This window comes from Astatotilapia calliptera, chromosome 12 (assembly GCF_900246225.1).
Source record: "Astatotilapia calliptera chromosome 12, fAstCal1.2, whole genome shotgun sequence".
NCBI classification, from domain to species: domain Eukaryota; kingdom Metazoa; phylum Chordata; class Actinopteri; order Cichliformes; family Cichlidae; genus Astatotilapia; species Astatotilapia calliptera.
Window position 1 is genome coordinate 20,191,627 of NC_039313.1, and position 18,079 is coordinate 20,209,705.

Genomic DNA, 18,079 nt, shown 5'->3' on the forward strand with positions numbered 1-18,079 from the left:
CAATGCCAGCAGTTGTAAAAATTCCCAGGGATTCGCTCTACCTTTGTGAGAAGGTTATACATACAAAGTAATAAACTCTGGTGCTTTGGAACACTGGTCCTGTCCGAGAACCTCTAATCTCCCTATGTGTTGCCTACTTTCACTGTTTTCAGTCATGTGACTTCTCACAGAAACAGGAGCTGTTTTATTAACCTCAATGCGACTCGCTACACTCGCTGTGTAAGGAGGCATTCAAGATGACCTCAAAAACAGGGGGAAAAAGATAGTTTAATGCTTTTAGGAGCTTATTAGTCACAATTTCTGTCCCTCTTGAATGCACTACAGGTTTTTAAAACTGAACCAAAAATAACGTTTGCTTCATTGTCATTAGAGAAGTGAACAGTCCACACAAGTGTGGCCCAGTTCTGCCAAAAACTCCCCAAAGACTGCACAAACAAGATAACAAGAGAGATATCACAGTGCACTTGAAACTCATATGCCCTCAATATTCATTGCGACAAACAACACGGCATGCAGATAAATTTATTCCATATGATAAGTGACACTATATATAGCTCAAACACTCTATGTACTGTAGTGCTCCAGATACAAAATGCTCTGGATAAGGGATGATGAAATAAATCACAAAAGCTTTCACAAGTGAGGTAAGAAAAATATGTAAGATCACTGAATTACTTATCACTGCTTATTTCTTGTTTCTAACCGATAGTCACTGTTTGTTTTAACCATGTCTGCTCCATAACTTCACGTGTTATTCGAACCATGAAAACAAAGATCAAATAACATTAACAAGGTTCGTACTTGAACCCAAATCAGAATATTTTGCTGAGAAAAAAAAAAGCTTACACATAATTAAATCAGAACATTTAATGATGTAATTGTTTAGGGTTGGGGAAATGTACTTTACTGGCCAACTCTATTTTCTTTTTATTTTGCTGAAAAGTGAGAAATATATGTAACTATTTATTAAAATGTGTGCAAAGATACATTTAATTTAGCATACAAGATAAATGCAGAGAGTGTGTAATTCTAACAAGCTTATAAAGTCAACAGGCTTTCTTATTAAGCTTTCTAGTAATTTCTTTAAGCACATGGCCTTCAGATATTGTCCATTTCCTGCAGATTTTTTCGACCTCACACTTCTCTCACACCCTTTGTCCTGCTCTTTTTCAGTTTCCTCAAATTTTTTAAAAACATACTGCACACTATGTCAAGATATGCCATTTTTTGGCTAATACCTCTTCAGGAATCACCTTGTTGATGCAAAAATATTATTTTATGTCTTTTTTTATAGATTCAACTAAAGAAATGGGAACAAAGTGCCTAAAGGTACTTTTTAAATTGGTTATTTGTTACATTGTCTATTATGTGTAGACAAAATACTGACTGCTTGAGAGAAGTATTGCTCGTGAGAACTGATTCTTGTAAGTAAAATATAAAGAAATGCGGGACAGCTCAAGACTTTTACACGGTACCTTGATGTGTGATGCTGTCAAAGGAGAAAGTAGATGCAGTACGAGAGTAAGTAAAAGTAGAAGTTAAGATAATTCTGTCAAAAGAATCAGAATCATTTGTTTGCTATCTGGCTTAATTAAAATAATTGAAGATTGAAACATTTTTATCCCTAAAAAATAAAAATCTTTTTGTATTTCTGAGGTTTTTCTATGCTGTCTGAAGTAGTTCCTGTTAAACATTTTACTGTTGCAGCTCCGTTAGTCAGTTTTACACGAGAACAGCAGCAGAGTATTTAATGTGATCCAAAACCTGTCATTTTTGCTCACATTATAATGTAGCATTCTGCAACAGAGGGGTGGACACACTCCTGATTGGAACAAGTCCTAATCTCGACTTTCCTACAAATAGCTTTTTGCAAATTCTATAGACAGGCAGTAAGAGCGACTACACATTACACTCCACTCACACTAAACATTTTATTCCTCATTCTTTCAGCATGGCTTTTTAAAAATAGACATGTTGAATCGTTATATAGGACTCTTGATATTTCTAAGGCTATGCAACACCATGCTTGAATAAAGTGCTTGAAATGAATCGTGACAAGAGCTTGTACATATTTGATATTGAGTCCTGTGATGGTGGAGTAAGATATTTAACTCAATTTCCTCTCCAGAGTTCGGTGTTCGTAAAGTACTTGAAGTGGAGAAATACTGTTTTATTAACAATTTATTCCTCTGATCTCTATTTAGTGTTATCACATACAGTATCTACATGTGCTTTCTGTTATGCACTGCACTGGATAATGTTTTACCTGTAGGTACTTTTAAAACATACTATAGGATTACCTGTTTATATATGTTTAACTTAGTGAAATTTAATTATTTTTTTACACAAGGCCTTTTGTTAATTAGGATGCCTCCTTCTACCTCAGGTTTATAAGGTTTCGTGATCCTTTAATCTGTTAAGCTATTTCAGTTTGTAAAGCTAAATTCAATCATGGGGCCACCAGAGTAAATATGACTTGCTTTTTGATCACAGTAATAGATTAAGGCTCCTTGCTTGGGAGAAGATAAGAGACGTGAAACTGCAAATAGAATAAAAGGTCAAGACAACAAAGACGAGTCCAAACACGAACACAAATGCTGAAACTAAAATGGCAAACAATTTTCTGCTTTATTACAGAGCCTTTAAAAACAACAGCTGTTTGACATAAAATGGAGAGAAAAACAAGAATTGCTTTGATTACTAAGGTGGGAAGTAAGAGAACAAGAAATTAAAAACACATGATGTGAAAATTAAACCAACAGATGGATAAAAACACGACTGCACAGGGAAATTGCTTTGCCAGTCAAGTGAACAGCAACTTTGATTCATAATGTAAATGTCTTCCAACATCCAAAACCAGGATCGATCCAGGGCTCTTGCAGAACATTTCTTTATTGCAAGTGGAACAACAACTTCTTGTGGTCCAGAGTCACAGTGCTCACCTCATGTTGCATTTACTGACAGACCCAACATGGGAAATTCCATATATCAAACAAAATGTTTGACTTCTTGAACTTTTTATGCAATAAATGATCACCATAATATGTATTCACATTACATCTAAGGTAGATTAGATGGAATGTTGCATGCACAATCTTCCTTAACGTGACCCTTCCTAATTTAAATGTAAAATCTTTAAGGGTCTTCGACTAAACTGATTTTTTCCCCTTTTCGTATCACTTTTTAATTGCCCTATAGCTTCAGTCACCTAGGTTTACAAGCCAATTACATTAAACTGGACTGACACTTCCATAGCAGAAGCATTAGTGGACTTTTGCCTGCACTGTGTTAGCCCTGTAACTCTCATTTTGATAAGCTGCCACAACTGTGGCACTAACCTCAGGGAGGCACAGAATGGCCATCGCATGTCACAGTAAATCAATGAAACATAGGGTCAGATCTGGCATGCATGGTAAATTACTGCGAGGTTGTAATCGAAAAAATAAACACCAAAGAAATTCTGTGTGAGATCTAAGGACAATGCACGAATTTAGGAACACCAAGGCAGTCAGCTCATATCAGCAATGAACAATGCAGTCTGCAAAGAGCAGTGCAAATTAGTGGGGGGTTGGAAACGAGCAGAACTGATGAGGGTGCCACTATTCTACTAACGTCACAGGTGCAACTTGCTGCTTAGTCGTGATATAACAAATAGCATGAGTAGGTCCAATGCACATGTTTCTTTCAGGAAACAGCAAGGCAACAGAGGACAAGAAATGGGAGCAGAAACATAATTATTCTTTGGTTTAAATGGAGGCATCACAAATTACAACAAGTATTTTTAAACTGTAAAATTCTATAAGGTATGAAAAATCCAGTCAAAGTCATCAACCTTGGCAAAGAAAAAAGGATGATGCTTTTAATACTGATGTCTGTCGATGATTTTTATGGCCATATAGCAGCACAAGGTCTTCACTAATGATTACCATGTTACTCATGGATGTGCTGGTCTTATGCCGCTCGGGTAGCTCTGTGATTGTGGTGCTGCATTTGTTGCTGCTGCATGCTGAGTGGGAGTGATCAAAGTTTGTACTGCTACTGTCAGCTGGTGTCAACTCTGAAACATTCCTCCAAAACTGTAGCTGCTGGTACAACGAAAACAGCAAAGGCAGTAATGCCAAAAATTGGACGAATAGGTGCAATGATTGTACTGGGGCGACCGTGGCTCAGGGGTTGGGAAGCGTATCTGTAACCGGAAGGTCGCCGGTTCGATTCCTGGGCTCTCTGTCCTGGTCGTTGTGTCCTTGGGCAAGACACTTTACCTTACTGCCTACTGGTGATGGCCAGAGGGGCTGATGGCGCAATATGGCAGCCTCGCTTCTGTCAGTCTGCCCCAGGGCAGCTGTGGCTACAACTGTAGCTGCCTCCACCAGTGTGTGAATGTGAGAATGAATGAATAGTGGCATTGAAAAGCGCTTTGGTTGCCTTGAAAAGCGCTATATAAATCCAATCCATTACTGTAAACTGAACACTGAGGATGGAAACAGCTAGCTCAGCAGCTTCATGTCATACCCATTGTAACTTGTTACTGCAATTTATTTTTTTTGTTACTAATAATTGTTTTGTACCATAATATTAGATACTACCAGTTAATTGGTATCCATGTAGAGTTTTTTTTTGCTCAATGTCAGTGTTTTCTTAGAGTTTTCTGACAAATCGACTGGTCTAACTTTTTTTCTTGGATTTCAATGAAATGGAAAAGTAGTTGCCTGGAATATGCCTTGTTTAAATATCCTAAGAATTCGTAATGTTTGTGCTGGTAAGCATTTGAATTGTTTCCCTATTTGCAGACTATGCAAGAGGTTGCTATTAATACTAATACAGGAATACTGGCTACATAGTGACCAAACATGAATGTATTACTGAAAGCAAAAAAGCATTTCCAAAAACATTAAATTATAACTAATGATATAATATAATAATAATATTTCATTGTTTTTAGCTAAAATGGCATCAAAAAGCCTGGATATATATTGTACACTCAGTTAGTGATTGGGTTTTTATTTAATGGGATTGTATGTATGCAGTTTGTTGAACCTTGAGACTTAATTGTTTGTCACAAATCATAAACCAGTCCATTCACAGCTGACAATTACACTAACAAATCTTTATTTTCCACATAGGTATTTAGTCTTATCCTTGACATAAGGGGTACTCACTGTATAACTCATTGTATGTGTGTGTCTTTGTGAAATAGCACACATCCTGGGAAAAAAGGCTGTTGCGCTGTGGCTATTGAAAGAAGTTTGAAATTGAACTAATTTTGTAACAACAGTGAAACAGCAAAAGACTTATGATGCTAAAATGAAAAAGAAAACATAAAAAGCAAAGATAACTTTCTCTCTTTGAAATACTTGTGTGCTCCACTGTGTGGATGCTGCGTTCCCAGCCTTTAGAAAGGTGGGAAACTCTTTTTTGAAGCTATTATGTTTCCTACTAAAGTAATATCAATGGCATCAAAGATTTCAAAAAACACAAAGCAAACGTATCATTTTCACAGATATGTTTTTATTTGTCAAACTGAAAGAACTTTTTGTTTTGAAGCAATGTCTTTTTTTTTCCACTGTACAGAGTTTTAGATTCTCCTCTGCAGGCTTGAACCTAACTATTATTATGATGGGTACATTTTCTAGATAGTGGGTGACAGTGAGATTGAGGAAGTAAGAAATAATATGTGAACAGTTGACACTGAAATACAAAGACATGATGAGTTTCTATTTTTTTCCCCATTTGGACCCGTGAGATGCTTCAGTTTTACAATGCACAAGACAACTGATGGTGAATACAAAGTAAAGGCTATTAGATCTTTATGATATGCAAGAACACAATGTGCCTGTGGACATCCTTGTTGTACTGTACGCTTCAAATCATCATGCAAAATTCCACAAAGCTTTGCAGCACACCTGCTTTGTCATAAATGCTCACGACAAATTAACTACAAAGACAAACTGGAGCAGATCTTGGAAATACTTGATACTTGTCGATAAAGAATCACAGAGAATATGTAAAATATACAAGAGATACTCGTATACTTATGTGTGTCCTGTGATCATGAACCTATGAAGTGTCAATGGAGTCACCAGTTCACTCCAAAGACAAAGAAAAAGAAACACATAGGTAATCTACAGCAGACTTTCGATGTTACTTACACAAATACGTAACACTTAAATAACATCTTAACACACATCCGGTCCATTATAGCATACTGTATCATATCACACTGCCATTTACCAAACCTACACTACTGCCTATGCTTGGTTGTTAGGTAACTTCATTGTTAGGTTTTGTTTTTTAATTTCAGACTTTTTACCTTTTGTCTAGAAGCATTCATGATGTCTTTCTGTACTTTTCATCATTTCACATTGCAGAATTAAGTTAAAAAATAATGTTAGAGGATTTTTATTTTTATTCATTCATGCCATCAAAATATCTGTTAAAGGCTGATGCAGTTATTTCAGTACAGAATTCCTGTAAATTTCTCACTTTCTTTTTCAGAACTAGATTCTGAAAATATAAAATGAAGGGTTTGTTATGGGCCTGAAAGCTGACAAGGCTGAAGTGAAACATGGAGTATCACAGCGGAAGTGGCTCCTTTTGGATTTTATTGTTGCACTAGAGAGCTTTGGAAAAACTAGCCAAGAGTGGAAAACCCTTGAGCAATCCAGGTCCGATACAGGCCCACAAGCTCTGACACTACTGCAATACCTCAGGGTTTGTTTGCTTCCATTTATTTAACTGGCTAAACATTGCTGTTTATTTACTGCAGATGTAGCCAACAAGAGAAGCCATACAGTAAAAACTGCAAGTCTTTAAATATGTTTAGCAACCTGCAACCATTTGAAAATGCAGAGAGCAACAGTGGAAACACATATAAGCATTTTAATATTTTATTCCTATACTTTAATCCAGTATTTTAATAAAAGCTTATTATTCCATTTCCATAATTAATTTACAGCTCTGTTCTGTCACTCTGGTCATTGTAGGTCTGAGATGACGATAGTAATATGAGCAATTTTCCTGTCTTTTGAAAATGAGGAAATTAATTAAAGGTTTTCACTTATCAAGCCAAAGAAATTAAGGATATTAAGAAACTGCTTTCAGCGTTTGAGTTATGCATATATGGATGTTTTCAATAATTGCTTTCACTCATGTGGTATTTTCTTTAAATAATAACACAGAAATCTTCAACTAGGAGGCCAAAAATATGCGCTGTGGGTTAATATGGATAACATCTATCCTGAGCTTTTTTAATTGATTTGACTTAGATCTCCAAGACAACACGAGGACATTAAAAACATGTTGTGAATCTAACAGCTGAGACTGAAAAACCAAACAAAATAAAATAAATGCAAAATGGCAAACAAACAATAATAGCAAATAATCTTACATCTAGCAATAATCGAATGTTAAAAAAAATGTGAGCTAACATTTCAACTACATACAACCTTATAAGCCTCAGTGTCAGTGCTGCAGAACCACTTTAAACTGCAGCGCTTGCTTTTTGTCTCACATATCAGTCATCTTTATTAAGCTTTTGCAGTGTGTTGTAATGTTTCAGAACTATTTAAAAATGCACATAAAAATAGGTCTCTAAATCAAATCCATTTGCTTTCAGGGCTGGAGGTTTTAAATGATTTCTCATAATATATATTTATAGTTCACGCACCATGCAATTTCTTAGTCTTTTACATATAATACAAGAGCTTTAGCAGTGTTTTGATTGATGATGTAATGCCAGTGTCCATTAGGGAAAAGGCATGGCTTGAGGAGGTGCTGTATTCAAAGTAAAAACACATTTGATGATGAGATAACATGTCATCTACATGATCATTTAGACAGTTTAGTCATGGCATGAAGCTGGTTAATCATGTCCAATGAAGCACAACAGACAGATTTCACACATTTGTTAAAAAGTGACACTGTACAATAGCTTCTATGGCAACAAGTTAAAACCACAGGGAGACTCCCTTTCTGACACCACCCCCAAACCCACCCCTCCCATATATATATTATAGAAGTTCATTCCAAACAGGATGGCAAATCTTGAGAGGAATAAAAAGACAAAGATCACGCTTTAAATAGGAAAAACAAAAGGACAAACAGGGGCAGGGGCAGGTTTTAAATCATTGTACAAAAGAACAAACAGCAACCCATCACAACCAACGCATACTCTTGAAAAATCCATTGGAAATCAATTTCTTTTTACAGGTTGCACAGTTTATTTCTGAAGTACTTTGTGAGACACTCCAGTATGCCAAGGGACAAGGGGCGATGGGCAGAAAGATGAAGGAAAGGGTTTACTCTTCCTCTGTGCATCCGAGTATTTCTACACGCAAAGTGATCCTGCCGTACCACGACCAGGGAAGGATCCGAATGAACCGAGCGTAGATAGGCGGGTCTATCACGTTCTTTCTGTGTGTGTCGTTGTCAAAGTTCCCTTGGAATACCTGGAAAAATGACAACATGAATGGCTGTTAATGGTTAGTTGACTCGATTGTTTCTGCAAAAACAAATCCCCATGGAAAGAATTGAAATGCAATATTCATGTCCAATATTCTAGCCACATGCTTCAACGTGCGTCATGTGTGAAGACAAAGAGAGAAATCACGCACACATACAACCAAAAGTATTTTCGGTAGGGGGTTGCAAAACGTTCTTGGTGCATTTCTCATTTGATTTCTACAGACTGTTACCTTGAAGACCTCATGCTTGAACTGGTAATGAATGAAGTGCAGCCAATAAGAATTTCAATCTAAACATGACCAGAAAGAGAACATTCCCACAACTCAGTCCTATTCGTGGTTTCTTTTATGCACTATGCGAACATATCAACAGTTTCCCCCCTGGGGAAGATTGCGCATTGTTAGAGTGGCACAGCTGGAAGTGCCACCTTCATAATTAGTCAAAAACATCAGCTGCTGTTTCTCCTCCTTACTGAATGTTGTTAAGTAGCCTGCACCTCAGGCTTGTTGGTGCTGTTTTCCTTCAGTTTTGCCACACAGTCTTGAATTCTTCACTTTGGCTTTGGCATAATGTTATTTTAAAAAAAGCCCTGCAGTTTTCTTCAATATTGGCTCCATAAAAGTCATTACATGTTGTGCTAGAGAATAACATGCATTCTGATAGATATTAATGAACACGCCTACTCCTCATATAGTCACCATCATTCATACGACAGTGTGCAAAAGTCTCGAACTACCCCTCGTTTCTTCTTGTAATTTTTTTTAAAGTGGTCTTTAAAAAAATACACATTTCATTGAATCTAAAATTCCAAAGAGAACATAGTTTCTGCAGCCAGTGGTGCTGGGGATTTTGTTAACATTGATAGAAACGCAAAGTTTTGGTTACAGTTGTTGATACATCAGTAGATCTGCATGTCTCTTTTTGTCTAATTCACATTTTTTTGTTGAGAGATGATTTTTTTTTGCAGACCATATCACCCTAGTTTTGGGAAAATATAATTTCATAGAGATTCAATGAAAATTAAGAACTTTAAGGTGAACCATAAATAAACAGGTCAGTGACTGACCAGCTATTACAAACAACTATAATTGTCACACTGGTATGCATGCTCTGTTGTTAATTATTACAAGCTTTGGTGTGTGTTTAATAGACTGTACAATGAAGTATATTAAGGAGAAATGCATCTACAGGGAGTGCTTCATTGACGAATATGATCATTTCAATTAAACAGATATGATTATGCCTGCGTAATTGGGATGAAATGGGATTCGGTGTTGTGTGGAATGAAAAAATCAGTGGGCTAAATCCAAGCAGGTGCTAGAAATGGGGCTTCACATCTTTTGAGTAAATACTCATCTAATCCCCTTTCAAATATTCATAGTGGCATTAAGAATTTTGGAGAAAAAAAAACAGTTCAGACTGTGTGATTCAACCAAATATTCACAGACTGTACAGTGTTTTCTAAAACACCAGGCCAGAGAGGAGATTTGAAGATTTAAGTATTAAGCACCAGCTTCGGTTTTGTATAAATGTCCTCTGCACATCCAAATGTCCTCATCAAACATAAGCGCAGAATTGTTTTCTAGTCAATCGGGTAAAATAATCTTAAATGAAAAGGATGAAAAGCCGATTGTTTTAGGCAAGCCAGTATAACTTTGAATAGGACAAATTATGCATAGAAAAACACGAGGCAAAGTGCTTTCTTGTTCACCGGTATAGTGGCAACATGAGAAAATAACTGTGCAATCAAAGTACACAATATAAATTACGCATTCAACACAGAGAACGAATGCGAATCATTGTCATATTAGACATGGGGGAACTGTCGCTTCGAAACCATTATGTATAAAGTCTAAGATTGTCAAGTCAACTGGGAACCGTAACGAGGATCCCAACAGATGCGACTCAAATGCATGAGTCACTCTCAGACAGCTTGAATAAGAAGGTCTTTACTTGCAACAAAGTTTGCTACACAGTCCAAATAAATCTGGCTGTATCCCACCCAAAAAAAGTGCTACACAACAGCAGTATCAATAACACAACAGTACAATCTAATGACTACAAGGAGAATGTGAGGAGAAACAGCTGGAATGTGAGACACAAAAACACTGAGTTTAGCTGCCACAGGGGAAAAGGAACACAGGAGAAGAGGGTTACTGGATATGGTTGATACTAACGAGGGCAGGGGGATCTGATCAAATGGGCAGGAAATACGTGAGAGTGAAAATGAAATAAAGAAAATGAGGTAAGTATTGTCAGATCAAAGAAAATTGCAATGGTAACTGTACAATGTAAAAACTCTGAATCTTTTTATTTTCCAAATAGCACAACTCAAAAAACTCATTTGATAATCATGACAAACAAATACAAGAAAAAGAGGACAGAACTAAATGTGAAAAATTGAAAAGCTGAAATTTATTTATTGTTCTTTTCTTGCATTTCAATAAATACTGAGTTTATCCATCTACAGCATTTTTTAGAAGTAGTTACTGTCAAAGAAAATGCAACAAAAGGTTTAGGCTACTATTAATTATACATAATTATATAGCATCTGCACTAACAATGTTTAACGAGGTATGCTATTCTTATTTTCTTATTTTCATCACCTCAGTTTATTTCTCGGACGCTGCTAGAGGAGCTTTGCATTCAAAGTTCATGCAATACAGTATTGCATGAACGATATTCATGCAATATTGCATGAAAGATACTATACTGCTCAAATTACAGAGAAAGCTATTGTATAAATCATGGCTTAAAATATCAGATACTCTCATGACTCACTTGGTATCTATTTACAGATGGACATATAAGACATTATGGTCTGCAATCAATGCACAATGGCGTGACAATCAAACCTCTTATTTCTCTTCTAACCAGGTGCGTTTCGATTAACTCGTCTCTGACTAATTCTTTAGTTAGCATGTCTGCCCCTATGGTTTTCATTTTCTGGCTCCTGTGTGAGTTACTCTTAATGGGAACATAAGCTGAAGGTGACAGGTGTACTCTTTCATTACTTTCCTTATTTTTGGGTCACCTTTTCATTCTACATTCTTTTTTATCATTTTCCTCCTTCAGTGAAACCCATTCTCTTCCCCTCTCTTTCTCATCTATATTGTAGCACAGAGCTTAGACTGTAGTCAGACAAGGTTTGTATCTGGTGCAAACAACATCACATGGAATCCTGCTCTCTGTCAGTTTCCTAGTCTTTTCCGTCTCTTTGTTCTGCTGTTTTTGAGTGCTTAAAAAAAAAAAAAAGCATTATATTTTAGGTTTCCTTTTGTCTATTGTTCCGCGCTTCAATGTGTAACAGATTTACACAGTTTCTGTCTAATGAGTCAATCACATAAGTCATTTTCCATCTGCATCCGAATTTAATCACTTATTTTGCTTTTTCAGGATGATAACGATCCAAAAGTTGTACAATAACACATTTTTTATGATTCCTCTGGTTTTCAACAAGAAGACTACACAAGATTAAACATATGTGAATTTTATAGAGCATTTGGAATGAACTTTTCCTGAACTCTGTTCCCATCTTGCCTCTCGGTCGTTGCCTTTCAGTTAGGAGAAACAAAAATATACTGTCAGAAAAGAGAGTATGCAACAGCTTAGGGTTGTATTTTGGTACCAGATACATTTATGAAGAAATACTTCACATTCTGGTCTTTGTTAGTGACTGTACAGTCCACAGTCAACACAAGCATCAAGACATCAGACGGACCAACCTTATTACTTAGGAATGAATTTGACTGGCGTAATTTGGTACGTGCTCTTGCATAGAAGTGTCCCATTTATTTCAGGAGGTTTAATGTTACATTTTCTGTGGTATTTGGCAATTATTGTTCATACTGTAGTACAATAAATGCGTTTCACAAAACGAGTATTAATTGATCAACAGTGCTGATTCTTCAAGAACAACATTTCTAAACAATTCTGTGGGCATTTCTTTCAACTTTTTTAGTATTTGACAACATTATTTCAACCTGAGAAATGTGTCACATGCAGGAGTCTCACTGTGACTTTAGGTAGCACGTTATAAAAGGCAGAAGAGGGAGGCCATAAAGCCAGCAGCTGATCGAAATATGACAGAGATGTCTGCCAGACTATCCAGGGACATGCCAGGTCGCACACAATGTATATAAATCTACTCTTTGGAACAGGGTATGTGAAGAATCACAATAAAAGGACAAATAATGTGTGGAGGAAAACAAAAAAAAGATGGGGGATGGGAAGGTGTTGAAGATTTCCTCCACATCAACAGGATAATGGCAAACACCCTCCAGTGTTTCAAGTCATTCAGAGACGGGAAAGACATAAAGATGCAATTTTGAATCACTTGGCATAGTTAAACACATCTAAAACTGATGTAAAAGACTGATGCAAACTAAAGGAAAGCTGGATCATTTCTCAAGAGCAAGAAAAGGAAGTCTCTGAAAAATGTATAAACAGCATGTTATCATTAGGTTTGCATACTGTAAACACACATAAAGATTCAGATTTCCAAATTCCAGTTATTTAACAGGTTTTATGATTTTTTTTTCCTATGCTGATCAGTTTGTCTAACATAGAAAATTTTGCATAAAAATGTACAAAACTTGCAATTTTACTTCCAGGCCCAGGGAGGGTGCCCGGAGGTGAGCTCTTGGTGGCCAGACCTTAGTTCACGGGGCCTGGCCGGGCACAGCCCGAGGAAGGGAGACAGGCCCACCCTCCTGTAGGTCCACCACCTGGGGGTGGACACCCTGGAGGACAACTCCCCGGGTCCCGAGACTAGCAACTGGGGCACTGAACCTCACCTCTCTGGTGGGGAAACAGCCTGAGCTAGTGCGTAAGGCTGACAGGTACCGACTAGATATTTGATCCTTATACAACTGTTGCAAGCGCTTGGTCCGCACAGCCGACAGTATGTTGGACTCTTTGTTACCCATTCTGTTCATAATTTTTATGGACAGACTTTCTAGGCATAGCCAAGCGTCATCAGGCGGTGGCCTCGCCACCTCATTCACATGAGAATGAGAATCAGCACCTCCAAGTGTGAGGCCATGGTTCTCAGGTGGAAAAGGGTTTAGTGCCCACTCCAGTTCATAGACGAGTTCCTGTCCCAAACGGAGTTTAAGTACCTCGGGATCATATTCTAGAGTGAGGGGAGAAGGGAGCGGGAGATCAAATAACAATCCTATGGCTACAGTGATGCACACACTGTACTGGTCTGTCGTGGTGAGGAGAAAGCTGATTGTAAAAGCGAAGCTCTTGATTTACTGGTCAATCTACATCCCTACCCTCGCCTATGGTCACGAGCTTTGGGTACTGACCGAAGGAACGACATCGCAGATGCTAATGGCAGAAAAGAGCTTTTTCCGAATGGTGGCTGGCCTCTCCCTTAGAGATAAGGTGAGGAGTTCGGAGCAGAGCTTCGACTCCTCCACATTGAAAAGGGCCAGTTGAAGTGGTTAGGGCCCCTTGGGCTCCCTCCTGGGTGAGGTGAGATGAGGTGAGGTAAGGTAAGTTGTTCTGGACATGTCCCCGGGGCAGACCCAGGACACGCTGGAGAGATTATATTATATTATACATACATACACACACATATATATATATATATTATATTATATCTCTCCAAGGGGACACCTTGGTGTTCCCTGGGCCAAGCTGGAGGAGTTGGCCAGCGAGAGGGAGGTCTGGACTTTTCTGCTTGGGCTCCTGCTTCTACGACCTGACCCGGATGAACAGAGGAAAATGGATGGATGGATGGATATGATTCCACAGCAAAACAGGGAAAGGCATTGTTTAAAAAAATTAAGGCAGTTTCAAGCATCTTTGGAGTTTTGTTATTAATAAAAGATTACTAAATATACAATCTGTAATTACTTATTATTACTGCCTTTGTTCTTGCTTTTGTCCAGTGACAGCTAAGATGGACTGCAGGCGTGCAATGACCCTGAATTTAATAAATGGTTAAGAAAATATGATATTTGGATGGCTGGATGGATGGATGGATGGACAGATTGATCGATATGCTTTGTACTTGAGTTAGAACAGTGGCAGAACCTGTTATTACTGTAACTGGAATTAGAATCTATTAAGCAGAAGACAAATGACAGTTTTTATTTGTTTTCTAAGGGAAGAAGAAGAAAACAAACTATGCGTAGCTGAGTATAAACAAGCCCAACCTGCCATGCGTGACTTGCAGAAGTGACAGTGACAATAAAGGAGTTGGCAACTGACAGGTGAAGCCAAGTGTTAATAATTGTGCCACGGATAACTGAAACACTTAACAATGTGGCAGTGTTTTATTCTAAACTGTAAGTTTATTTGAACTGCTGCAAAATTCACAAAGCTATGTTGATAATTCTGAAGAAAAGGAGACTCTGAATCAGGTGGTGTTTTTGCATGTATTACTTTTCTTGGAATAGTAAACTTAGTCAAATATGCTGAAGCTAGTTGCCTCTACCTTCACACTAAACAAAGAGATTATGCAGCAATGAAGGCATAATGACAAAGAGCACATGTCACTATGTGTGCATTCGGAGTGACACAGCAGCCACAACTGCTCCTAACTATTGATTTTCCTGACAGTCAGGAGCATTATGAGGTGAGGCCCTATGCGACTCTAGAGCTGCAACTCAGCCCATACTACATTATTTAAACCTGCTGCACAGGTCAAGGAATCAGGTCGCTCAGATCTCTTTGCTCTCTAACCCCTTGTTGCCCAGAGCCGCCTGCGGTAATACCAGGAAAACTCACATACGTCTTCAGTGAAAGGTCAAAAGCATCATGCGAGGTGAGAAAGAGGCAGTCACGCTGCATCAAACTGAAACGCACACCGAGACCAGTCTTTGAGGGGGTCAGCAATACGTTACCTAGTTATGTGTTTTTGTAATCCTGAGGTGCACAGTGGACCGCAGCTACTAAATACTACTACCATGGGTTCATTTTAGGTATGTCGGTATTCAAACCCATCTAGTATTCAGTTACCCTCTGACCTGAATGGAATTGAAGGCTCTGATGACTAATTAACCCAGGTCACCTGAGTAAAACACTATTAAACATAAATCAATTACTTTTGTGCTTGATTGAACCCATCGACGGACTGTTTCAATACTGACACCAATGCAAGAGCGGTGGTGCAGGACAAGGTAACATAGTGACCCACGTGCGGAAAGGGAATCCAGCTTAGCCGATATGTAGGATTATGGATGTGTCTCAGTGTAATTATGTTTAAACAATGGACTTTGCTCTTACTTGTCTCAGTTACAAGTGCAGTACAGCAGTATGTGGGATTGGTGTACAAAGAAAAGGCAAACAGGGCACTCTATAGATTTTGTAGAGGGATACTGTTGTGCGTGCACCGCTGGGCCCTGCTTTGACAACATCTGTATTCTGACAGAGTCTCCTCTCTCAATCTAGATCTAACTGCCTGCAGCCTCTGCCACACAGGAGCTGGAGGGGGGAGCTGAGAAGAATACTTACAAGCCTCTACCACTGTGTTGGAAATAGGCAAACACACACACGGACATACACACACACAAACTTTCACAGTATATCCCTGCCAAGTCAAGCATTGTGGTGTGGCAGGAGGAGCCTCGGGAGTCTAACAGCCAAATGTGTCCTCTAGCATTAATGGCTGCTTCGGCTGACTGAAGGGGGAAAACACCTTGAAGAATCATACATCTGAACAGCCACTTGGCTCCAGCAAGGGACAAACTGATTGACATTTGCTGAAGTCTTGCAAAACACGCCCGCCCTCTAATACAGAGCACACATGCTCGGAGTGACGGTATAGTCTTAGCTCTTCTCTGAATTATACAGCAATAACAACACAGGAGAGAACAAAAAAATGTGGAGCTGAAACTAGACTTAAAAATAAATGTATCATTCTCTTGAGATACAACCAGTATTTTTCCTTCTTTCACGTTCTAACTCAGATGACGCTTAGAAAACATTCATTCCAAGGTATTGAAATTGTCTGAGTATAAATCATGGTGAGCATGCCTGGCCCTCAGCCAAAGATCACCACGGGTGTTACAAACTCCTCAAGCAAAGAATATGACCTGTAGAAATGGAAAATTATTTCCAGGGATCTGCTACTTCACTGGATCCCCAGCAAAGATAAGGGGATAAACTGAGAGCAGCTGTTGGTGTCAACGAAGCGCTGCTTTGATCTATCGTGTATCAGAGACAAACAAAAATGGAAGCTCTTTTCTAAGACTGCAACTCCCCTCGTGGTTGCATGCCTCCATCAGTGGGTCACACTGCAGTTTAAATCAGTGTTTCCATTTTGCTCAGTGATGGGAGTGATTCCTCATTTGAGGTTATGTTTTGCTGTGTATGTACTGTAATAGTGTGTAGTTTCAGAGAGGAAAAACAAGTTAAATTCTTCATCTTCTCGGTTTGGCCAATTATTTTGATTTGGAAAGACAACGTGTTGATAGATGCTAATGTTTCAAATATGGATCTTGCTGAAAAGAAGCAGGAAGTTATAATTCTTCAATGCTTCACAAACATCTTCAACCCAGTAGCACAGTTACACAATTTTTTTTATTGAATGTTACACAGAGGGGATCTTTGACCTGCTGATGCTGCAAGTGAGCAGTAGTGCCAAATTCAAAATAAAATTCTCAAGGTGTTTCAAAAATATGTTGACAAAAAAGAAAAAGAAAAAAGACAGGACACTGCCTCAACTTAATGCCTGCTACGGGCACCGGTAACCTCTTCAAACTGCTCAGAAACAGTTTATCTAAGAAAGCCTGAAAATATCTGTGCACAAACTACAGAGTATGACCCACAGCTGGGCTATGATACAAAGCATGACAGAAAACTAGTAACTAAAGGATGTTAAACTCAGTGTCGTCTTATTGTACTATTGGTTTAAAAAAATCACTTATAGATGTATATACTGGAATACAGATTCTGAATCCAAAAATTCCAGTCTGCCTTCAGATATTAAAGTGCTCAAATTATGCCTTGTGAGGTTTTATTTGTCTGTTATACTTTCTTTATTCATGTAAAGAATTCCATGCTGTTCTCTCCCAGGAAACACGGTACTTCTCTTCATCATTAAGTAACACAATGGCATAATGGCTACTTACCTAGTTCCTTTGGTACACTCTCAAACAAGTGCTTCAACTAAATCCACATGCAGCCAGATGCCATGCAGTCCACTATCAATTCCTCGCTAGAGTACCTTCTGCTAATTCTTACTCGAAAATATCTCAGCTATGAACAAAGCACACCAAATGTTCTGCTGCTGGTTGCAACGGTGAACACAAGAGTCTTCATGCTCTCACAGCTTCTGAGCTGTTTTACTTCTGATGGCAATGTTGCAGCAATAACAAGGCAATCACCATGTGTTTAATGGTAGAATGGCACAAAGCTATGTACTAGCCACTCTAATAGAGATGACTTTCCATTGAAAATATTCCCAGTTTTCTGTTTCTGTTGTCAGACAATAAACAGAGCATAAAATAGAGACATACAGCGTAACACATTAAGACTACTGGAAACCTGCCGCTTGGCATATTTTTCAACCTCTGCTCTGTGCTGACAAAACAATCATTTACATAATGTGCCGTGATTTACACTTAAAACGACTTGTTTTCTGTTAGCAGAAACTAACCTG

General features: G+C 38.3%; 1 protein-coding gene across 3 annotated transcripts in view; it reads right to left on the reverse strand.

The window, feature by feature from the left end:
- Positions 1-7,347: 7,347 nt before the first annotated feature.
- The window catches only part of edil3a (EGF-like repeats and discoidin I-like domains 3a), a 126,515-nt gene continuing 115,783 nt past the window's right edge, over positions 7,348-18,079 (reverse strand). For all 3 annotated transcript variants that reach the window (XM_026188922.1, XM_026188921.1, XM_026188924.1), the window contains one exon: positions 7,348-8,447. In XM_026188922.1, the coding sequence (XP_026044707.1) occupies positions 8,298-8,447 (150 nt within the window). In that variant the 3' untranslated portion in view covers positions 7,348-8,297. The remainder of the gene's footprint in view (positions 8,448-18,079) is intronic.